This window comes from Gymnoscopelus microlampas (genome assembly GCF_963454915.1).
Source record: "Gymnoscopelus microlampas genome assembly, chromosome: 7".
In the NCBI taxonomy this organism is placed as follows: Eukaryota; Metazoa; Chordata; class Actinopteri; order Myctophiformes; family Myctophidae; genus Gymnoscopelus; species Gymnoscopelus microlampas.
The window spans coordinates 54,279,327-54,303,909 of NC_139944.1; the positions used below are offsets into that span (position 1 = coordinate 54,279,327).

Genomic DNA, 24,583 nt, shown 5'->3' on the forward strand with positions numbered 1-24,583 from the left:
ATTAACGCTGAGGATTTCATTGTGTAGGCTGTGTGTGCATGTGCGCGCGCGTGTGCGTGCATGTGCGTGTGGGCGTGCGTGTGTGCGTGGCCAGCAGTATACCACTGGTTTTCCATTTCCTGGCCATTTTTAACACTCATGATTTTACTTTGTAAATTCTGTGTTCCTTCGATATCATCGATATCATGTGACATCATCAGGAATGTCATCGATGTCATAGGGTGACCGTAATATTCAGCCCCTCAAACCAGGGACCCTTAAATCAACGCTCACATTCGTGGTGCACGCGCACGCCCATTCATGCACGCGCACATGTGTACGCACCATAGGGTGTTAAAGGGATAGTTCACCCCCAAAAAAAATCATTTTTTTCTATGGATTCGTCCGGGGACCCCCAGGGGTACTTGAGGGGGTTCCAGGGGGTACCCAGCAAAATGTGTTAATATATTATCACAATAATTTTGACCTTTGGCTATTCAAAAATAGCTTGTATATCTGCTATTTTTGAAAAAAATCGTGAACATTTGTGCAAATCTTTGAATATATATATTTTTTTTTTAAGCGAACATTTGTTGGTCAAATCTTTGCTTCTGGGGTCCCTGGAACAAAATATTTGAGATGGGGGTCCGCAACCAAATACATATCATTTTGGGGGTCCTTGACATGAAAAAGATTGAGAACCACTGGTCTATGCAACCACTGAAAACAACTATTATTGTTTTTATTCTGGCAAAAACCGGGACAATCTTGTAGTGAAGGTTGAAAACCCGGGACATGTTGGTGTTTTAGAGGTATTTGTCCAAACTCGGGACACGTAGCTTGAGAAATCGGTTCGATCCCGGGCCAGACCGCGGGATGATGTGGTCGCCCCGACATCAGAGGATCAAATGATGCCTAAAGACATCATTTGCGTGATTTTTATTCATTCAGCGAAAAGCTCATTAATGGCAGGAAAAGAAACCGTCTGTACGGCCAAAACAAAGACCAAAATCTGGAGACCAGAAGTTAACAGGTTCTCCAGTTTTAAGTATCTACTTGGCTGTGTGTGTGTGTGTGTGTGTGTGTGTGTGTGTGTGTGTGTGTGTGTATGTGTGTGTGTGTGTGTGTGTGTGTGTGTGTGTGTTAAACTGGCTGCTGTGGCCAGTGGGGGGGGTGCCCCCCCCCCCCCCCCCACATGTGGAAGAGTTTATCCTAAATTAGCGGTGGTCTGGGGCAGCCCGTTGGCGTAGGGCTGTAATTGGCCGGTTCGGTGACGGCACGGACGCTCGCAGGTAATGTGAAAAAAAGTGTAGGGGCGCAGGGTGAGCGAGTGCATGTGCAGGTGTGTGTGTCCGTGTGTGTCTTTGTGTCCGTGTCCGTGTGTGTCTGAGTGAGTGTGTGTGTGTGTGTCTGAGTATGTGTGTGGAGACAATATTTATAGCAAAGTGAAAGCCTTAACACGGGGGAGAGAGAAGTCGTTGACATGCGATCTGTGTGAGCCTCACATGGTGTGTGTAAACCCCTGTCCTTTGTTTCCTATATCGTTGTTGTCGGGCAGAAAACTCTCCATATTTTAACTTTTTTGTGTTTTTTCGTAAAAGAACGCGTAAAGGTTAGAGGAGCGTATATATACTTGTTGCCGGAAGCATCCCGGTTTGATTGCCATTGGACCGGGCAAAGACAAATCTGTGTTGGGGAAGTGAATGGCCACTCACTCACTCACCCCTCCTCCCCCAACACTGCTGAACAAAAGTGCCCTTGAGCAAGGCACTGAACCCCCAACCGCTCCAGTGGAAGCTGCTCAGTGGCCAACGGTATGAGACTGTGGTTGCACTGGTGAGCTCCCAGGTCTTAAAGGGATAGTTCACCCACAAAATGACATTTTGTCTCCACCAGGCCGAAAGGCTTGGCGAGAGTATGTTTTGCACCGTGTGTGTGTGTGTGTGTGTGTGTGTGTGTGTGTGTGTGTGTGTGTGTGTGTGTGTGTGTGTGTGTGTGTGTGTGTGTGTGTGTGTGTGTGTGTGTGTGTGTGTGTGTGTGTGTCCGTCATTCTGTCTGTGTACAGCTAATCTTTTTCTATGGATTAGTCACCCCATGGAAACTTGAATTTATGGATATTTTTTTGTTTTTGTCTCATTCCTAAGTCAATAATTTGATGACCAGCGGACTGGTAGGAGACACAAAGAGTCTCCTTTGTGTCTCCTACCGGAACCGCTGCCTACCGGTCCGCTGGTCATCAAATTATTGGCTTAGGAATGAGACAAAAACTAATAAATATCCATAAATTCAAGTCTCCATTGGGGTGTCTAATCAATAGGAAAAAAATGTTTTTTTATAAGGACATCTTGATCATATACAGCGTCACACAAAAGTATCAAAAGTAGCAGATCTGCTACTTTTGATATTTTTGAATTTGAATCCTGAAAAGTAACGGTGTTGGACACCGTGAAAACTAAATAAAAACTAAGCTATGATGACTAAAACTAAGACTAAATATAGTGACAATTAAACTAAACAACTAAAAACTAGACTAAAATGTCAGTGAGGGTCTAGTTGAGAAGAGATCCAGTAGAACTAAAAGACAAGTCATTTTATGTTTGGTGGCGCTCGGGGTGTTGCGCTCTGAAAATAGATCTACAAGCTCACAAGCTCACATCTACAAGCTCACAACGCGTCGCACTGCGATGCGCTGTGAGCTTGTAGATCGGCTATTGTCAGCATGCAACCAAGTATAAAATCAGCCATTACGACGCCATCAAGGCACCGCCAGAATACATTTTAGTCGACTAAATCAACTGTAGATTTATTTAGTCGACTATAATCTTAGGATATTTAGTCGACTAAAACTAGACAAAAACTAAAACATCTCAGGTGACTAAAATATGACTAAAACTAAATGGAATGTTATTCAAAAGACTATGACTAAAACTAAATCAAAGTGTGCTGTCAAAATCCACACTGGTTGGACAGAGACACGACGCTGCGTACAGGACAAAACAACAGGACATTCTTTTAGCTGTGCTATACAGCTAGTGGTCCCTGTCATGTCCAGGACCCCCACATCGGTACATTATTTTCCACAGACCCCCATTCGGAAAGACTTGGACCCCCTTAAGAGAAGATTTGTCAATGTTTGTCAACATCTGTCAACATTTTCAATAGAATAATAATGGGGGCTTTAACTGTTTAAATTGTTCCCCGAATTTGCGGGGGACCCCCTGGAACGCCCCTCAAGGACCACAAGTTGAAAACCATTGCTGTACAGTTTTGACCACATGCAGTTCCATCTGACAGTTAAAGTATTATTTCTTTTAAAGATGTTTTTTGGGGGCTTTTTGGCATTTATTTATAGTTTTACAGTAGAGACAGGAAACGGGGAGAGAGAGATGGGGAGAGACGTGCAGCAAAGATCAAGCCTGCGATGCGCTGTCAGGCTACTTAGGTGCCCAGACCGCTATGCCAGCAGTCCGGGCCACAGTTAAAGTATTCACATCTGGAGCACGATAAGTAAACGATCTGAAAATGCATCTTCGAATATTTCGCATCAAACTACGTTAGTTAACCTGACAGCCAACCAGTGTTGACTTTGACAGCACATTTTTATTTAGTTTTAGTCATAATCTTTTGTATAAAATTCCATTTAGTTTTAGTCATATTTTAGTCTGATATGTTTTAGTTTTTGTCTAGTTTTAGTTAGACTAAATATCATAAGATTATAGTCGACTAAAATATATTGTGGCGGTGCCTTGATGGCGTCGTAAAGACTGATTTTACACTTGGTTGCATGCTGAAAATAGCCGATCTACAAGCTCACAATGCGCTGCGACGCGTTGTGAGCTTGTAGATCTGCTATTTTCAGAGCGCAACACCCGAGTGCAACCAAACATAAATTCACTTGTCTTTTAGTTCTACTGAATCTCCTCTCCACTAGTCTCTCACTAACATTTTAGTCTACTTTTTTTTGATATGTTGACAAAATTGTCAATTATATTTAGTCTCAGTCTTAGTCATCATAGCTTAGTTTTTATTTCGTTTTCGTCAGTGACATTTTTCGTCATAGTTTTAGTCGACGAAATCAACGCTGCAGCCAACATTATGAAAGTGTTTGTAATTGGGTATAGGGTATTTTTCCCCCCTTACTATATTCTTGGAAGGCAGCCATCGCGTTACTATGTTGCAAACCACGTGATTGCTGCCTTACAGTCGTTATGGGGGGGGGGGGACCTTATACAACAGAGGTTGTTGTAAAAGGGAGACATCTAGTGGTTGAACGTTGTCTATTGTTCCTTACATTTTGACACCGTCATGCAAGGAAGTATAAATCGAGCTTTAGACTCCGCCTACTCATGACATCACTATAGAGTCTCACGTCTCAGACAGACAATATTAGAACAGTGGTTCTCAAAGTGGGGTACTGGGACCCCCAGGGGTCCTTGTAGGTCCCCAGAGGGGTCCTTGAAGGTTCCAGGGGGTCCCCAGATACATTATCGATAGTTAGGAACCAAATGGACCCCTTACAGGTCTGTAATCTGAGAGTTTAGTAACAGAACGATATGGACCCGCCTTGTACACTCTCAGCGATATGGGGGTCCGTGTGGCCCAAACCGGGGGTCCCCCTCCAAACATTAAAAAGTTTGAGAACCACGGATACAGAGAAAGAGGGAGGCGGTTTATGAGGGAAGGGGAGGGGCTTCGTCCCCTAAATAGTGACCAGAACTGAAAGGCTGATCCTATACACTATGAGGTAGGAAAAAAAAGAAAAAAAATGAAAAGAAGAAAGTCTTGCTCTCTCCCTGGTCGTTTAGCAGAGGCGGCAGGGAAAAAAAAACTTTATCGTGTGCGTGTGTGTGTGTGCGTGTGCGTGTGTGTGTGTGTGTGTGCGTGTGCGTGTGCGTGTGTGTTTGTGCGTGTGCGCGTTTGCGTGTGCGCGTTTGCGTTTGTGTGCGTGCGCGCGTGTGTGTTTGGGTGGGGTGGGTCACGGGAATTAGTACGTTTTATGTGTGTGTGGCTCTGAGGGGTTAATTGTGCCCATGTTGTAGCGGGGCTGCCAGGCCCAGGCTGCCCCCCCTGCCCCCCGTCCCCCCCCCCAGTCAGGCAGAAGTCAGGCTGGCAGAGGGAACACAGAGATCCTTTTATAATACAACTAGTGCTGATTGAAATCATATGGCAGTGCCTGAAATCATTGCACTGTTTGGAGAAAAACCAAAGAAAAAAAGTGTTGCTGCTATCCCCCTCCGCTCTGCGTCTCTGTCATACATAGGGGTGGAAAAAGTACTGAATTTACTTGAGTAAAAGTACAAAAGCATTGGTGTCAAAACGTACATAAAGTACACAAAAGTAAACGTACTAAAAGGTTTGAAAATAGTCGATCTACAAGCTCCCAACGCGTCGCGTTGTGAGCTTGTAGATCGGCTATTTTCAAGGTATAAAATAGGGCTAAAGTGGTTAATGTGTGTTTTATAATGTAATAATTGATATCTGCAAAGTAACTAGTAACTAAAGTTTTCAAATAATTCTAGTGGAGTAAAAGTACAATGTTTGCCTCTGAGGTGTAGTGGAGTAGAAGTAAAAGTAAAGTAGCAATATATGCACAATAAAAATGTAACAGACAGGCCTGTATTCATGCATTCATAGACTCAAAGGGCAAGACCACGTTGGTAGAGGTTTGGGTTGTGTAGTTACCTTGCCATGATGTAACTCTAAAGGTGGGCGAGAATTAAAAAATGATTGCTCCATTGATTAGAAATTGATCATTCAAAATATGCTCCTCATTGACTTACATTGTACGGTGAAACAGCTCTCAAAGTCATTATTTTAGCCTGTTAACGATCACAAACAAAGCTGATACAGATGATATAGAACATCACAGAACTCAGTACTGTTTGTTTTTTCAATAAAAATGTCAACTTCCTGTTGATTTTGCTATTTTTATTAAGAAGAAAACCCGGACTGGATCTGCGGATCTGGATCTTTAAATAGTAACTGTGTGTACACTTAGCAGTAAAGTGACTAAGTACATTTACTCAAGAACTTTACTTAAGTCAAATTTTGAGGTATTCTTACTTTAGTGGAGTATTGCGCGTCGCATCACGACGCGTTGTGAGCTTGTAGATCTGCTATTTTCAAGCATTTTAGTACTTTTACTTGTGGTGCTTTAAGTATATTTTGATGCCAATACTTTTATACTTTTACTCTAAGTAAAATTTTGAACACAGGCCTTTGACTTGTAACAGAGTATTTCTACATTGCGGTATTGATAGTTTTACTCAAGTAAAACATTTGAGTACTTTTTCCTCAACTGACACTTTATTTACTTTCCAGTTTCCATGCACCGCTGTGTCGTGTGTGTATTATAATAAAGTGTCGTGTCAAGCTGTTTCTTTAAGTCTCCTCTTGGCTCTCTGCTCTGCTCCGCGTCTTTCACATTTCATAAAGGGATTTGGGGGTTTAAACATGCAGCCCTATAGATGTGACATCACCAGAGTTATGGCTAAGTTATTAAACCACTTAAACCCCAGGATAGATCCATGTACTGAGGGACAACTTTCACTGAAAATAGCTTGTCGATCGGCTATTTTCAGCCAAGATATGTAAGTGATATTCCGTTGTTAAAATAAGTGTTAAATCCTGATAGTAATCATTGCTATAGAGCGCTTGTTCAGTAACAGGAGTCTCACTGTCTCTCCATCTCTTTAATAAACAGAAAATGCATTTTCAGGTTGGGATACCAATTTTATCCAATCAGGAGAGAGAACTCATACAGGATACAAGGATAAACAAGTGAAATTGGAAGTGATGACACTTATAAATGAGCAGACACACAATTGGAACTGGAAGACTATAACACTGAAGCTGATAAGTGGGTACTCTCTCCTGATTGGTTGACAATTTGCAACCCACCTGAGAATTCATTTTCTGTTTATTAAAGAGCTGGAGAGACATGGAGACTCCTGTTACTGAACAAACACTCTATAGCAATGAGTACTATCACAATATAGTGCTTTAACCTTTTAACAAAAAACTTTTTGACCCAAAACAAATATCACTTACCCTGCCTTTTAATGCAGAGTGAAAACTGAAAAGTCACTAGTATAAAGCCCTGAGGGACTCCGAACAAGGGGTTTAAGTGGTTAAACACCGCAGGGCATCAGACAATTTAAAAACTCTGGAAATCCAACTCATGTGAAACAGCAGGACCTGACAGTGTGTTAGACTCTGACATTCTCACGAACAATAAATGTGTTGTATGCATTTTGCAAATGGTGTTTGAACAGCTTTATCCTATACCATTTCTTATACGTTTTTTGGGGGGTTGAAAATCAGTTATTTTAATCAGTTATTTTTGGCGAGCGACTCGCCGTGGTTCATCGGGGGCAGTGGTGTAAAGTAACTAAGTACATTTAGTCGAGTACTGTACTTAAGTTCGATTTTTTTAGGTACTTTTACTTTACTGGAGTATTTCCAATGTTCAATACCTCTGAGGAAAATGTTGTACTTTTCCTCCGGTACAATTGTATGAAAACTTTAGTTACTTTGCGGATATAAATTACTATATCATAACACATGCATTAACCACTTTAGCCCTCTATATTATACATAGGGTATTTAAAAATAGCAGATCTACAAGCTCGTAGCGCTGCACTCGGTGGATAAAGTGGTTACACCAGGTGCTTTTCCGGTTTGAATGGCTTAAAAGGCTGAGAAGTAGTCGTATCAGTTTGTTTTGGGAGGTCTGACGCTTATGCTCCCTCTCTCTCTGTCACCTGTCCAGGTTTAGTCACTCATATAATGGTGTCTCTCTCTCTCTCTCTCTCTCAAATAATATTATGCAAGATGAAGGACTCCATACTAGTGTTGATTTTGTACAGTTTGATAGTCTTTTGAATACAATTCCATTTAGTTTTATTCATATTTTAGTCATCTGAAATGTTTTTGTTTTTGTGTAGTTTCAGTCGACAAAATATCATAAGATTATTGTCGACTAAATCTACAGTTGATTTAGTCGACTAAAATGTATGTTGGCGGTGCCTTGATGGCATCGCAATGGCTGATTTTACACTCGGTTGCATGCTGAAAATAGCCGATCTACAAGCTCACAACGCGTCACAGCGCGACGCGTTGTGAGCTTGTAGATCTGCTATTTTCAGAGCGCAACACCCGAGCGCAACCATATAAATGACTTGTCTTTTAGTTCTACTGGATCTCTTCTCCACTAGATCACTCACTGACGTTTTAGTCTAGTTTGTATTTGTTGACGAAATTGTCAATCTAGTTAGTCATAGTTTTAGTCATCGTAGCTTAGTTTTTATTTAGTTTTTATTTAGTTTTTATTTAGTTTTTATTTAGTTTTCGTCAGTGTAAAAAGGTAGTCGACCAACATTTTTCGTCATAGTTTTAGTCGACAAAATCAACACTGATTGTGCAAAAAAAAAAAAATCTAATCTCTCTCTCTCTCTCTCTCTCTCTCTAGGCGCTGCGGGAGGGAAGCCAGTGGCTGCGGGGGGCCGAATGGGACCAGGCCCTCAGCGAGGAGGGGGGCAGGCCGCTGAGCGACCGGCGGACAGGAAGCGGCGGCGGCGGCAAGACGGAGAGGCTCTACCTGGCCGCCGCCGACTTCCCCGGCTCGGCCAGGGTCCACTACGCCATGGCCACCAACCGGGAGCGGCAGGTGGGTCACATGACCGGCTTCCCGCCGGCCGTCTACCCCTTCGCCTTCAACTCCATGCGGAGCCACTCCCCCTTCGACCTGCTGGCCAATAGCAGCCTCTTCGGGCGGTTCGGGGCGGACCTTCCCAAAGAGATGGCTGCGTTGTGTAAGTAACTAAAGAAGACCGTCGTTATAACGTTTGTTTGTTTTTTTGGGGGGGCTTTTATGCCTTTATTGATAGGACAGTAGGCTGACAGGAAATGGGAAGAGAGCTGGGGAGTGACATGCTGCGAACGCCGTCGGAAACGGGACTCGAACCCGCGGCACGCTGTCGGGCTGGATTACCAGCCTAGATGCCCAGACAATTACGCCAACCGTCCGGGCCAGTTAACATTTGTTTTTGGTTTATGGACATTATATCATGGACCATCACCTCTTAAAACCCTATTTTCAAAGGTTGTCTAAAGCATTGGTTCTCAAAGTGGGGTCCGGGGACCCCTTGGGGTACTTGAGGGAGTTCCAGGGGGTCCCCAGCTAAATAATAGATTAGGCACCAAATGGACCCTTATGGGTCTGTAACTCTGAGAGTGTACAAATGGAACCAAATGGACCCTAACGGGTCCATTTGGTTCCATTTGTACACTCTCAGAGTTAAATTAACATTGATTTTACAATATAAATTGGGGTCCCAGAGACATAAATGCCATTAAATGGGGGTCCGTAGCCCTAATGCATGTCAAACTGGGGGTCCTTGAAATGAAAATGGTTGAAAATCACTGCTGGAGCCGTAAAAATCTTCTCTTATGGGGGGTCCCTGGCATATCTTTTCAAATGGGGGTCCGCGGGCTAATAAGTGTCAATTTGGGGGTCCTTGACACGAAAAAGTTTGAGAACCACTGGTCTAAAGATCATCAAAAGATCTACAAAAGATTTTCTGAACTTTTTTCGAAGAATTTTCTAAATACATTTAAATAGCCAATCTAGTACAAAATGACTTACTTATAAATGACCTCGAAATAAAAATAGTAAAAACATCAGTTCAAATTCCTCGATACACTTTCTGGTACATTATGTATTTTATAAAGTAACACAGAACAGAAACAACAAACAAACTAAAAAACTAAGAGCAGTTTCAGAGAGGAAGAAACTTTTCTCTGGGAGAGAGAAAGAGAGGGATGGAGGGGGGGGGGCGGTGTGGGGATTTGGAAAGTGTTGCCAGATTTTGCAAGAGAAATAAGCAACCAGGTCTATGAAAACAAGCCCAAAAGAAGCGACTATTATAGGCCACATGAGCACTTTAAACCTATATACCTCGGCTATTTGAAAATAGCCGATCTACAAGCTCACAACGCGTCGCATCGCGACGTGACGCGTTGTGAGCTTGTAGATCAGCTATTTTCCCAAAAAATCTTGGGGGGAAAAACGTTTTGAAAAACACAAATCTGGTACAGGGTGTCCCTGTCACAACATGTTTTCAGATGGGGGATATACACGGACAATTACATATTAATTTGAGAGTTCCTTGACTGAATGTTTGAGAACCACTGGTTTGTAGGAAACAAGCACTAATAGGCAACAACTACACTTTACAAACAAGCCCAAAAAAACCCGCAACCAACGCGGTTCCAACAACAACAACTACCAATATTTACAAGCGACATCACAGATAAAAAACAAGCCCTACGTCGCTTATAATAAGCAAACTTGGCAACACTGGGTGGTGGGAAAGAGAAGTAAAGAAGGAGTTTACTGTGTAAAAACCTAGCTTGTATCTTCCAGGAAAGCAGGGTTTTTTCCATGTGGTAAACCAAGCAGCTGGCAGAGTACTGACCAGGCCCTCTCTCTCTTCCTCTCTCTCTCTCTCTCTCTCTCTCTCTTAGACATAACAAGGAGCCTTTCATAATTTGCCACCATCCATGGAGGTGAATCAAATTATTACAAGTAAAGAAAGAGACAGGGATCCCAGTGGAAAAGAGAGAGAGACTGAAATAGTTCCTTGTTTCAGTGTGGTGTGTGTGGTGGAGCAATGGTCAGGTTATTCCCTCTGTGATCACAGGGGGGGCTGTTGCTCTTCATTAGGGACACCCCCTGGAAACAAAGACAGGCAGACAGGCTAAGGCAGGAAGCATTGAAAGGCAACATGTTGGTGCAAAGAATGTGACTATTAATGTGACATGGATTTGAAATGGAGCCAAAGCAATAACAGACAGAAACACTGACTGACTGACTGACTGACTGACTGACTGACTGACTGACTGACTGACTGACTGACTGACAAACACAGACAGACATGGACATAGGTTGTAACTCAGGAGGTAAAGTGGCCATTTGAGGAATACAAGATCATTCGCCCCAAAACACGCTCGCCCCGGATCAAATCCAGTGACCGCAGAACAGTCTCCACCAGGTATTCCTAGATGTAACCTCAGTAAAACTATGTCTAAACCTAACCTTATTCCTGAACTAAACCTCAGTAAAACTATGCCTAAACCTAACCTTATTCCTAAACGTAACCTCAGTAAAACTATGCCTAAACCTAACCTTATTCCTAAACGTAACCTCAGTAAAACTATGTCTAAACCTAACCTTATTCCTAAACGTAACCTCAGTAAAACTATGCCTAAACCTAACCTTATTCCTAAACGTAACCTCAGTAAAACTATGTCTAAACCTAGCCTTATTCCTAACCTTAACCTCAGTGAAACTTATATAAGAATACAAGACCCGCTCCAGGGCGAGCGGTCCGCGAAGAAAATGGGGGCGTGCGTGTTTCGGGGCGAGCGTTCCGGTTACCCATTTGAGAACAGGAATGTTCATGGGTTCAAATCGCAGCTCTTCCTGGTTTTGTGTCCTTGAGCAAGACATGAACCCCTACAACTGCATCCGACGAGGATGATATCTTCCATGTTTGCTCCGTCGTCTGTGTGTGTGTGTGAATGTAACACACATTATAAAGTGTTTTAGATAAGATAGAAATGCAGAGCATTTAAGGCAAGAAAGATTGAGTCAATAACTGCATGGGAAACATTGATTTGACTCTGTGTGGAGAAGACATTCAATACAACAAGCTCTCAAGTCCACCACTGTACTGACAGTACTGTGGCTCTCTGTTGGTATCAAGTGAACTAAATCTGACTACTTCTGTCCATGGCCTGTTATTACTTTCTCTCTTCACTCCCCCCCCCCCCCCCCCCCCACACACACACACACACACACAGAAACCACATCAAACCCTCCAATGTTAAGACTGCAGAGGGACGACAGACAGGCCGACAGGCCGAGGCGCCAGAGAGGGAGAAGGAAATGATGGAGTTCGTATGAATTAAATAACACAATTACAGTGGAGGTTTTTTTAGAGTCGTGAATTTATAATGAAATATATTGTACACTTCATGGATTCAGATACCTTGAAACGTGTTCTCACTATTTCCATGTGTCATACAATCACATTTTCCATGGATTCCTTGCATCATGACACAACTCTCTATACAGTGTACTGTACGGACGTCTGGTTCTTTCCCGCCTATGATGACATTTTCCAGTATTTTCTTCAAAACACACCAGTTTGTGGCTTTCACACAACAAATGAGCACATTGGTCCAATTCACCCAAAATTGGGTCACATATTGTGCGGCCTCTACCCAATGCACAGCCAAACCCCATTTCACTTTAGACCAGGGGTCTTCAACAGGGGGTCCGGGACCCCTAGGGGGTCCTCAGAGTTACTACAGGCGGTCCGCCAAATCTTTGTGTGATATATATTTTTTTACCTTAACCACTTGAACCCTAGCATCCCTTTTCTGAGGAGAACTTTAGCCAAAAATAGCAGATCTACAAGCTGCGAGGCGTTGTGAGCTTGTAGATCGGCTATTTTTGGCAAAGAGGTATAGGTGTAGAGGGAAAAAAGAGCAGACCACATAAACAAAAGAAATTGAATCTGAAACACAATTTGATACGATATAGAGGGGGGTCACTGCTTCATCTCTCTCTCAGCTAGGGGGTCCTTGGCCTGAAAACGTTGAAGACCCCTGTTTTAGACCATCATCACAAATACAAAACTATGTCCCTGTTTATTTGGTAGAAATATGATTTTTCTTTTTTAACAATCTTCACCAAATTAGGTACACGTGATCATGGAAGTCATGTGAAAATGATACTCCATACTTTTTGCCTGTAATTGGCTTAAAAATACGTGGGATTGTATTTATTTTTAGAAAAAAAAACATCCAATGTTGATAGGCCTCTATATAGCAGTGGTTCTCAAACTGGGGGTCAGGAGGACCCCCAGGGGGGTCCCCACATGATGTTTTTTTTGGGGGGGGGGTCCCCAGATGACAGTGGAGTGACAATTTAAAGATTTAGTTTTTTGGCTTTTATGCCTTTTTGATAGGACAGTAGACTGACAGGAAATGCGGAGAGAGAGATGGGGAGTGACACGCAGCAAAGCCCGTCGGGCTTGGGACTCGAATTCCACGACACGATGTCAGGCTACACTGAACCAATCTACAACCAATCTACAAGCTCACAGTGTGAGCTTGTAGATCAGCTATTTTCACAATATTTATCTGTGGAACCGAGTCAAACTAAATGTAATGCCTCAATCCTACTATTCCAAGCGCTCAGGGTGGGAGGTCCCCACCAGGTCCCCACCCAAAAAAATATGATTTTTTTGGGGGGGTAGCGGCCTGAAAAGGTTAAGAACCAGTTCTCTATAGAGACTCAGAGTACCCCCAAAAGCACCTTCACTTCTGACCATAGCAGGCGTCAACAAATACAACAAGTATCGGGTTAGAATATCGTAGAAACGCTGCAGCGCTCCTTTTGGCTCACATGACCGCACGCTGCAGCCCAACAACTTAATCCATTAAGACCGGGAAAAAATGTGTCATTTTTAGATTTCTTTGGCTATTCAAAAATAGCAGATATACAAGCTCATAGCACGGCACCGAGTGCCGCGCTATGAGCTTGTAGATCTGCTATTTTTGAAAAAAAATGTGAAAATGTGTGCAAATCTTTAAATACATAATACATTTTAACTCAAATCTTTGCTTCTGGGGGTCCCTGGAACAAATTATTTTGAGATGGGGGTCCGCGGGACAAATACATATCATTTTGGGTGGTCCTTGACATGAAAAATGTGATATTATAGACATAAGTAAAAACAAAAGTGTTTTAAAATGCTATAGGATTTAGAAGACATTTTGTAGAATCTCCCAGAAGCAAAGATTTAAAAAAAAAAAAAAATCCCTTTAGAAATATATATATATTCAAAGTTTTATGATTTTTTTTGTTTTAAATAGCAGATCTATACGCTCATAGTGTGGCACTATGAGCTTGTATATCTGCTATTTTTGAATAGCCCAAAGTATAAAATAAAGTAGGTTACACAGATGCGTTCCCGGTCTAAATGGGTTATAACACAGCCCTGTTGAGGCCACCTGGCCCACAGCGTGGATATGAGCGCTGCAGGGTGCACCTCGTTTCTACATGGAAATCACATTTATATTGTAATCTCCTCTCCCAGAACCTGCCACTTTTTTACCGTCTCTCATCATCCGTCCACAGAACCTGGGAGTATAGGAGGAAGGCCTTTTTAGTGTTCATGGCATGCTCCATCCACGGTTCTCTGGAAGCAGCTCCAGAAATACATTAAACCATGTGGAGCGCTTCATCCCTTTGGGTGATTTTAAAAGTTTAACTTCAGACGTTAAAGCCTGATGCCTGCAGCTGTTGTACTTGAGTTTGTATCGATGGTAATTTGTGGGTTTTTTGCTTTGCGTTTTATTGTATTTTATGTTGTAATCCCTTGTTGGTTGAAGCCTGGTCACCGTAGGAAATGTTGGCACTGTCTGCATGTTCCTGCAAATCACAAGATCCGGAGAAGGAGGTTTTTTTTTATAGACCCTCTGGCGAAGCCAGATTTCAGAGAGTCCTGGAACCACAGATTACCCATGTTTTTACTGATGTTCTGTGCTAAATCTACTAATTAATTAGTTTATATTTAAGAACATTAACCCATTAAATTAGGGAAAGCATCTATATATATATAGCAACTTAAGTTTTTCCAAAACGTTTTAGATTTAGAACAGCGGTTTAGAACAGTGGTTCTCAAACAATAGCAGATCTACAAGCTCACAGCGCATCACTTCGTGCCACCCTGCGAGCTTGTAAATCTGCAATTTTTAAACATTTTGAAGTCTTGAAAGCGTTTCAAAATATTGAATATATATATATTTTTTTAACACAGATCTTCTCTTCTGGAGGTCCCACCCTGACACAAAACATTTTCAGATGGGGGGGGGGGGTCTGTGCGGCCAAATACAGTACATATCAATTTGGGGGTTCCTCCTTAATTGGCACAAAAACATTTGAGAACTACTGATTTAGAAGACATTTGTCTAATGGGCCTGCAGGTCTTAATGGGTTAATAAAGTAGGACACACTCTCATGCAGTTTCTCTTGCATATCATCTCACAGTTATTTACTGCACAGTCAGAGATAACTTTGTGCCATCATCACCCTTATCTGTAACGCTGGCTTCATCTGTAGAAATACCTGTTGAGCAGTGTGTGTGTGTGTGTGTGTGTGTGTGTGTGTGTGTGTGTGTGTGTGTGCGTGTGCGCGTGTGTGCGTGTGCGTGTGCAGATTTGCATGGAGATAATGTGTTCGGTGGCTGCTTATCTGCTGATCTATGGCTATTATCTCGAGTCAAAAGACCCAATCACAGTCTATCCACAAGACTAACTGCACTCAGAGTGTGATTACATCTTTACTCTCTGCCCCTGGGGGGGGGGGGGGGGGGGGGGGCGGGGAGAGAGAGAGAGAGAGAGAGAGAGAGAGAGAGAGAGAGAGAGAGAGAGAGAGAGAGAGAGAGAGAGAGAGAGAGAGAGAGAGAGAGAGAGAGAGAGAGAGAGAGAGAGAGAGAGAGAGAGAGAGAGAGAGAGAGAGAGAGAGAGAGAGAGAGAGAGGTCACACTCCTCCAGTTAGTGCCATTAGATCCTCATCAGCCCTGGAGTCAAAAGTCAACTTTGAATGGCTCTCTGCCTCGGACCACTTAAGCCTCTGTAACTCTGCTGTCAGAAACCAGCTATGTTCAAAATGTTTACTTTTCAGGAAATGCAAAAATAAATGCACCCCCCCCCCCCCACACACACACACAACGTGTCATTTTGAATCATGGGACATTTGTTTTCCACATAGCTATACACAGTACTTCGCCATACAAACAAATAGCTCAAATAAACAAACACTCGACAAGCTATTATTTCCTCTGAAACCAATAAGTAATGCTATAGTTGCGAGGAAATGCCAGGTTGTTCCTATTACACCCTTAAACCCCAGCATTGCGCATAAAATAGCAGATCGACAAGCTCACAACGCGTCTCGTTTGAGCTTGACGATCGGCTATTTTCCGCGAAGGCTTTCCCCACAATAACAGAAAACAGAAAAGAAACTAGCATAGAGCCCTGAGGGACTACCGGTCAACCATATGACAGGGGTCTTCAACGTTTTCAGGCCAAGGACCCCCTAGCTGAGAGAAAGATGAAGCAGGGACCCCCTAGCTGAGAGAGATATTGTATAAAATTGTGTTTTAGATTACTTAAAAATAGCCGATCTACAAGCTCACAACGCCTCGCAGCGCGAGGCGTTGTGAGCTTGTAGATCGGCTATTTTTGGCTAAAGTTCTCCACAGCAAAAAGGGATGCTAGGCTTCAAGTGGTTAAGGTAAAAAAAATAATCATATAACACAAAGATTTGGCGGACCCCCTGTAGTAACTCTGAGGACCCCCTAGGGGTCCCGGACCCCCTGTTGAAGACCCCTGCCATATGGGGTTTAAGTGGTTAATTCAGCAGGGTGCTCTAACGATAACAGGCTGATTTGGAGGACATGGTTTGTTATGCATCATTTATGTCACTATTTGCTTTATTCAAAATGCACTAAAATGAGACTAATTTAAATACCAATAATATATATATATATATACAGCTATGAGAGGAGCATTTGCAATTAATGGTTTTAATCAGTGGTTCCTTCTTAATCATATAGTAGATGAAATCATCCCTTCTTTGACTTGAAATGATTCATCATCAGCATCATCAACCTTTATTTCACCCCGACAGACCAATGATGAACAACTCTCATTTACATGGAGTAAAATGTTGTACAAATAAACATGTTTTACTTTATTTTTATTTTTTTTCAAGTATAAGACATTATGTGAAACGTATTCAGGAATGTACGTCCCTGGCCTACAAAGCCAAAGTGCAGTCACTAAGTTTTTGGACACACCAACTTATTTGCGTATCCCAAATTATCCTTTGTGATTTTGGGGGATAAACAATTACCTCAAGAACAGATATACAAATAGTGTAATATCACTTATATGCCGATATCTCATTTGACTGACCAGTTAAAACACTTTTAAACCCATTTATCAGTGAAAATGTTTTTTAGTTTCTGCACTTTGGCTTTGTAGGGCGAACTGGCAGCATACATACACAAGAAATGTGGCGCTGATTGTGCTTTGTGGGATGAGACACATGACAGACACACAAGACACACAGACCCTCTTCCAGACGGCTTGGCCCATAGGAACCACGCTGTAAAAATATAACATTTCGTAATTGCTACAGTCAGAGATTTTAAATGTTTGCAGTCACATACCACCTCTATAAGATCAGGCCTTTTCAGTTCTAAAATGGACAGTCCATAATGTATGTATGGTCAACACCGGATTGTAAACAAGGTGGCACCCACACATTTTGGTAAATTATGGTCCCATTTATTTTAAAGTTAATGATAAAGTAGGGTATGTTTCTATGGTTTCTACTGGTCCTACCGAGTGAAGACCCGCCATCGCTGCGGTTTCAGCCTTTCAGAAAGATGGCGGATTTGAAATCGCTGCGAAATAGGCTTCATTTACGGTCTGTAGAAACCAATGGCGTGACGCTGTCCATATTTCTTTTACGGTCTATGTGTGTACCATGCAGATTCAAAAGCTGTATGGGAAAGGACTCATTTTGTTATGCAGCAGTTCTGTGGAATAGGTTACCTGCTAGCCTGAGGTTGATTAGCTCTATTGTTAACGTCAAGTCCTCCATAAAGAGCTTCCTGAATAGCAGTGGAATTTTGTTATTCTTAGTAATATTAGTACTTTGATTTTCCTGTATGTCTCTGCTGCCAAAAAACATGTTTTTAAAACGACACAATAACCTCATCAAAGTTGGTGTGGTGACTTTATACATTATCTTTATATTATCATCACTTTACCCAAATCCAGATTAAGTGGAGTTAGGAGGTTTTTGACCAGTGAATGTGGAGATAGTTGTCACACGTAAAAAGTTAAAGGAAAGAAAAAAGGGACATTTGATTTCTGTACGACAGTAACTATGTGCTTTTCTCAAAAAAAATATCAATCAATCACTCACTCACAACAAAAGCCTGTGACTGGCTTCATAAAGCTGTGCCGTGTGATTTCAAATCTCTCTGTTCTTGTTCCATCTTGAGCTCCTCAAAGTTACAACAGGGGGTACGCCAAATCTTTGTGAGATATGATTTTTCTTTTTTTACATTGACCACTTGAACCCTAGCATCCCTATTCTGAGGAGAACTTTAGCCAAAAATAGCAGATCTACAAGCTCACAACGCCTCGCGCTACGAGGCGTTGTGAGCTTGTAGATCTGCTATTTTTGGCAAAGAGGTATACTGCCCTGCCACGCCAAAGTGCGGTAACTACGTTTTTGGACACCGACGTATTTGTGTATCCAAAAGGTCAAATTAGCCTTCGTGATTTTGGGGGATAAACAATTACCTCAAGAACAGATGTACAATAATTAGTGTAATATCACTTATATGCCCATATCTCATTTGGCTGAGCAGTTGAATCACTTTTAAACCAGTGTGTTGTTGTGTTACTGCTCTTTGGCTTGGCATGGCAGTATAGGTGTAGAGGGAAAAAAGAGCAGACCAAGTAAAAAAAAAAAGTTTAATCTGAAACACAATTTTATACAATATATAGGAGGGGGTCCCTGCTTCATCTCTCTCTCTCAGCTAGGGGGTCCTTGGCCTGGAAAACATTGAAGACCCCTGATCTATACCATTCATACATGTTGTTTAGATCCCATGACGGCATCATGATGAACGCAGTCCTCCTACGATTCCTCTGCTAGTCACATCATGTTCTATGTAACGTCAGGTCTGTGTGTGTGTGTGTGTGTGTGTGTGTGTGTGTGTGTGTGTGTGTGTGTGTGTGTGTGTGTGTGTGTGTCTGCTGCTGCTGCTGCTGCTGTGTGTGTGTGTGTGTGTGTGTGTGTGTGTGTGTGTGTGTGTGTGTGTGTGTGTGTGTGTGTGTGTGTGTGTGTGTGTGTGTGTGTGTGTGTGTGTGTGTGTGTGTGTGTGTGTGTGTGTGTGTGTGTGTGCGCGTGCGTGCGTGTGGTGCATTAGTAACTTGAAGCTACAGTAGAGACACAGAGCAGGGCTCGTGTGTTTTCCTTTACGTCTGTCATCACAGGCACTCTGTTTCAGCACGTATACACACATGGCTGTGTGTGTGTGCAGACTGCACACACACACACACACACACACACACACACACACACACACACACACACACACACTACTAGTATTAGATTGACTCCCCAAGGTTGTGCATTCCAACCGCACATAGAGTCCTGAGTGTTAGAAACAGCTTAATTGAATGAATAAAAAGGTTATTTTAACCAATCGATCGACAAGCTCACAGCGCGTTACAGTGCGTTGTGAGCTTGTAGATCAGCTATTTTTCGGCACTGGCGTGCAACCAATAATAAATCCCCTACATTTGACTTCTAAATGAATTAAACCGAACCCCAACCTGAAGCTAATAAATGTAAACATATTTTCTTGTGATGAGGATCAGGAAAACTGTCCTCACAATGTCTATTTCTCAAATTCTACTATACTTTTGGGGACATTTGGTCCTCACAAGTATAGTAATATACACACACACACACACACACACACACACACACACACACACACACACACACACACACACACACACACACACACACACACACACACACGCGTTGAGGATGTACAGTATGGCAGAAAGGTGTGTTGTCACACACAGACAAAGGAGCCAGATGCCATTGTTCCGCTCTGTGTGCGTTTGTTTGTTTGTGTCTCTGAACTAAAAGACATGACGACACCGTGAAGAGTTGAAGAACCTGATTCTGAAATGTCCTCGTGAATGGCTCGGTAATGTGACTCGCTCCTTTTACGAGAGAGAGAGAGAGAGAGAGAGAGAGAGAGAGAGAGAGAGAGAGAGAGAGAGAGAGAGAGATGGAGAGAGAGATGGAGAGAGAGATGGAGGGAGAGAGGAGGGTGAGAGAGAATGTGAGCAAGGGAGAAAACATACATATGAACAGAGTAACTATCTTTAATTACATTTGAACAAATTGCTGCTATTTGTGGTGAAGGTTTTATACCAAGAGAATGCAAAACATGTAAATACTGCTCTCAACTGTTTCAAAGGTTTATACCAAGCTAACCTCTTCTATATAGATGTAGAACTACTTCTGACAGAATAATTAATAATGAATAGTTTTATAATATCGTCTTCCCTCTAAGTTGCAATGTAACACAGCTCTGTCTCACTTTTCTTTATTCCCATTTCAATGTAATATTTACATATTGTACATACATTGTTTTTTTTTATTGTTTTGTTCCACTTTTGCTGTGGCAATGTAAACATATGTTTTCTCATGCCAGAAAAGCTCCATTGAATTAGAGAGAGAGAGAGAGGGGGGAGAGAGGGAGAGAGGTGGAGTTTGATGACCAACAGAACGCCAGGAAGAGACAGCTAGGCTCTTTAAACGACTGTAAAGCAGGAGCAAAGCGCCACACCGTCTAAGTTAGTGTTCATTTGTCCACTTGTTTTCAACTCAGAGAGGAGTGTGACAAATGTAACCAAATGGACCCTTATTTGTAACATTTGGTTACATTTATCACACTCTGCACACACAGAGGTAGAGACTGGGACAGCAGCGTCTGCCTGTCCACATTGTGGTGTCTGTGGGGCTTTACTGTGAGGGGGGGGGGGGGGGGGGGTACTGCAAGGCAGGGGTCTGCGGTGTGGGGGGGGGGGGGTTGGGGGGGTGTAATTGTCTCAAGGTGTGGAGAGAGCTCAGCAGAATGAGATTGTGCAGCTATGTTCCCTGCAGTGTGTCACTGTGTGTGTGTGTGTGTGTGTGCGTGTGCGTGTGCGTGTGCGTGTGCGTGTGCGCGTGTGTGTGTGTGTGCGCGTGGGTGTGTGTGTCAGGTAAAAATGTGGCGACTGAGAAGGAACGGGTCGGAGAAACGCTACACCAGTGGTTCCCCAAACGAGTGATTATTATAGAAACTAGTGAAGATAGTAGATCTACAAGGCAAGCTCACAACACGTCACATCGGGACTTGTTGTGAGCTTGTAGATCTACTATTATCACTACTTCTTTTTTTATGAGATTCCTTTGATTATTTTGTAGGCTATTTAATAGTAGATACTTTGAAAAATGTTTGAATTCGTTTTTTGTTTCTGAACATCTTTGATGTGTTTTTCTTTTGTTTGAAATCTTTTGAAATCATTTTTAAAGAATTGGTGGAAAACTAAGAAAAAAGGGGTATTTACTTGCGACCCATAAAAATGTGTCTACGACCTAGAAATGGGTCTTGACCCAGTGGTTGGGAAACCACTGGAAAATAAAATTCAGACAATTACATTCAATTTAAAGGGACTTTATTGTTAAAGGGACTTTAACTTATGTTTCACGTACATACGTAGGCCTATGTGAAACGAAACTATCAAAACAAAGAAATGTATGTACAATTAAAAGAGAATAAATAAATGCTGCATCACATTAGCATCTTACAAAAACTATCTTACAAACCCACAACAATTGTGCATTTGTTGTTAGAAATAGTTATTTATACTCTAAGAAATAGTTATATAAACACGTAACCAAGCACTTATTTTCAAGAATTTGCAGTCACTTGGTATTAAAAAAACCTTTGAGACAAATAGCAGCAGTTTTTCAAATGCATTTTAAATAGTACGCAAATAGCAGCAGTTTTTCAAGTTATTTCTCAGTTTTTCAAACAGTATTTTGAAAGTAGGTAGTTGGCTCTGTGTGTATTTGTTCTCACGCCGCCATTTAGACATGTAATAGCAGGGTATAAACACACACAGGGTGTTAACGATGCTACTAATTAAGGTTGTGTGTTCCATTCCGGTCTGACAGAGTCATAAGGGTGCATTCATTGCTTTTTTGTGCGTGTTTGGTTCTCTGGAACCAGGCGAGCTAAACGGAACACAGCCTTAATTAGCATCATTAACACCTGTGTTTACCCTGCTGTTTCATGTCTATAGTATATCGTCTCTGTCCCATAGAAACCTCATATGAACAAAACTGTTACTTTTCAGAATTCAAATTTAAAAGTATCGCAAAAGTAGCGGATCTTGTGGATCTGCTACTTTTGTGCAGTGGTGTAAAGCAACTAAGTTCATTTCTACTTCTATTTCTATTTCAAGTACTGTTCTTAAGTACAATTTTGAGATATTTTTACTTTACTGGAGTGTTTCCAATTTTCAGTACTTCTACTTCTACTCCACTACATCTCAGAGGCAAATATTCTACTTTTACTCCACTACATTTATTTGAAAACTTTAGTTCCTAGTTACTTTGCAGATTTTGATTATTATCACAAAACATGCATTAACCACTTCAGCCCTATACATATTTCGGCCATTTGAAAATAGCCGATCTACAAGCTCACAATGCGTCGCGATGCGACGCAATGTGAGCTTGTAGATGGGCTATTTTCAGAAGATTTTGAACTTGTGAAATGGGACATTCTGCATAACGAGTACTTTTACTTTTGGTACTTTAAGTACATTTTGATACCAATTCTTTTGTACTTTTACTCAAGTAAATTTTGAATTCCGGACATTTACTTGTTACCAACTAATTCTACATATTGATACTTTTACTTAAGTAAAACATTTGAGTACTTTTTCCACCACTGCGCTGTAGTATGATCGAGCAGGGCCGCTAATTTACAAAAAGACTCAAAAAGTTAAAATAATGGAGATAAGAGGTTTCTTGTTGGACCTGGTGGTTTGAATGGAGGAAACATGAAGCAGCTTCAACTCAGTGAAACGAGGAGCTACTGTACTTTCTCCATTGTTCCCAGCATGCAATTTGGTTCTCCCATTGTTCTGCTCTGCCCTCTAATGACTAATTAACCCCTTCAGACCGGGACACACGCATCTGTGTCGTTTTAAGAATTATTCAGGGCTATTAAAAAAATAGCAGATCTACAAGCTCATAGCGCGGCACCGAGTGCCGCGCAATGAGCTTGTAGATCTGCTATTTTTTTTTAAATCTCGAAAATGTTTGCATATCTTTGAAGAGATATATATTTTTTAAAGCGAACATTTGTAACTCAAAATCTTTGCTTCTATAGGGGTCCCTGGAACAAAACATTTAGAGATGGGGGTCTGCGGGCCGAATACATATCTAAAAATGTTTTCTAAATCCTAACATTATGTTGCTATATCAGTGGTGCTCATGCAACTTTTCCATGTCAAGGACCCCCAAAAGGATATGTATTTGGCCAAGGACCCCCATCTCAAAATATGTTGTTCCAGGGATCGGAGTTTTAAAAAATCCCTTTAAAACAAATATATATATTTGTATGATTTGCACACATTTTCCACGATTTAAAAAAAAAAAAAATGCAGATTTACAAGCTCATACTTTAAAATGACATAGATGCGTTCCCGGTGTTAATGGATTAAGCTGGATTAAAGGGGAAGGGGAGAGGAGGGGGGGTGTGTGTGTGGGGGGGGGGGGTCTGGTATCAATGACGCAGCAACACAACACACCACACACGTCCAGGGAACTGTAACTGACAACAATAGATGTGAGACTGTCATCACAGGGACATGAGAGAGAAGAATGGACACACATTATGGAGGGAAAATAGGAGGAAAAAAAGAATTGGGAGAAAAAAGTAAAGATGAGGGAAAAGTATGAAAAAAAGGCGAAAGAGACGACGCAGAGGGCAGGAGGAGTTGGAAAGTTTAACGTGTGTGTGTGTGTGTGTGTGTGTGTGTGTGTGTGTGTGTGTGTGTGTGTGTGTGTGTGTGTGTGTGTGTGTGTGTGTGTGTGTGTGTGTGTGTGTGTGTGTGTGTGGTGGGGTTAGAGCCCCAGTGGGGGTTGCTTCCAGAGTTCATCCCACTTGAACGAGGGAAGGAAAGGGAGGAGGAGGAGGGGGTGGGGGCGGGGGGGGGGGGTGGGGGGGTGAGGAGGTGGTGGTGGTGAAGGTTGAGTCGTACGCAGCGCACAAACTATTCAAACTCCGGGGCAGTAGATGTTGGCTTGCAGGGAAATCGTGTTTTTATTTTTTTTTATTTTTACCGACCTACAGTGTAAAGTACATTTACTCAAGTACTGTACAATTTTAAGGTATTTTATCCTTTACTGGAGTATTTCCAATTTTCAGTACTTTTACTTCTACTCCACTACATCTCAGAGGCAAATATTGTTCTTTTTACTCCACTACAATTATTTGAAAACTTTTGTTACTAGTTACTTTGTAGATATAAATTAATATATTATAAAACATACATTAACCACTTTAGCCCGCTATTTTATACCTAGGCTATTTGAAAATAGCAGATCTTCAAGCTCACAACGCGTCGCGATGCGACGCGTTGTGAGCTTGTAGATCTGTTATTTTCAAACATTTTAGTACTTTTACTTTTGGTACTTTAAGTACATTTTGAGTTAGAGCTTCAATTTGAGAATTTAGTTAGATCAGGGGTCTTCAACAGGGGGTCCGGTACCCCTAGGGGGTCCTCAGTGTTATAGGGGGTCCTCAGAGCTACTCTAGGGGGTCCGCCAAATCTTTTTGTGGGTCTTGAACCCTAGAAT

General features: G+C 42.0%; 1 protein-coding gene across 2 annotated transcripts in view; it reads left to right on the top strand.

Moving 5' to 3' along the window:
* Positions 1–24,583, top strand: part of LOC311049072 (retinoic acid receptor gamma-like) — an 87,837-nt gene that overhangs the window by 24,773 nt on the left and 38,481 nt on the right. For both annotated transcript variants that reach the window (XM_084062514.1, XM_084062515.1), the window contains exon 2: positions 8,450–8,792. In XM_084062514.1, the coding sequence (XP_083918640.1) occupies positions 8,624–8,792 (169 nt within the window). In that variant the 5' untranslated portion in view covers positions 8,450–8,623. The remainder of the gene's footprint in view (positions 1–8,449; positions 8,793–24,583) is intronic.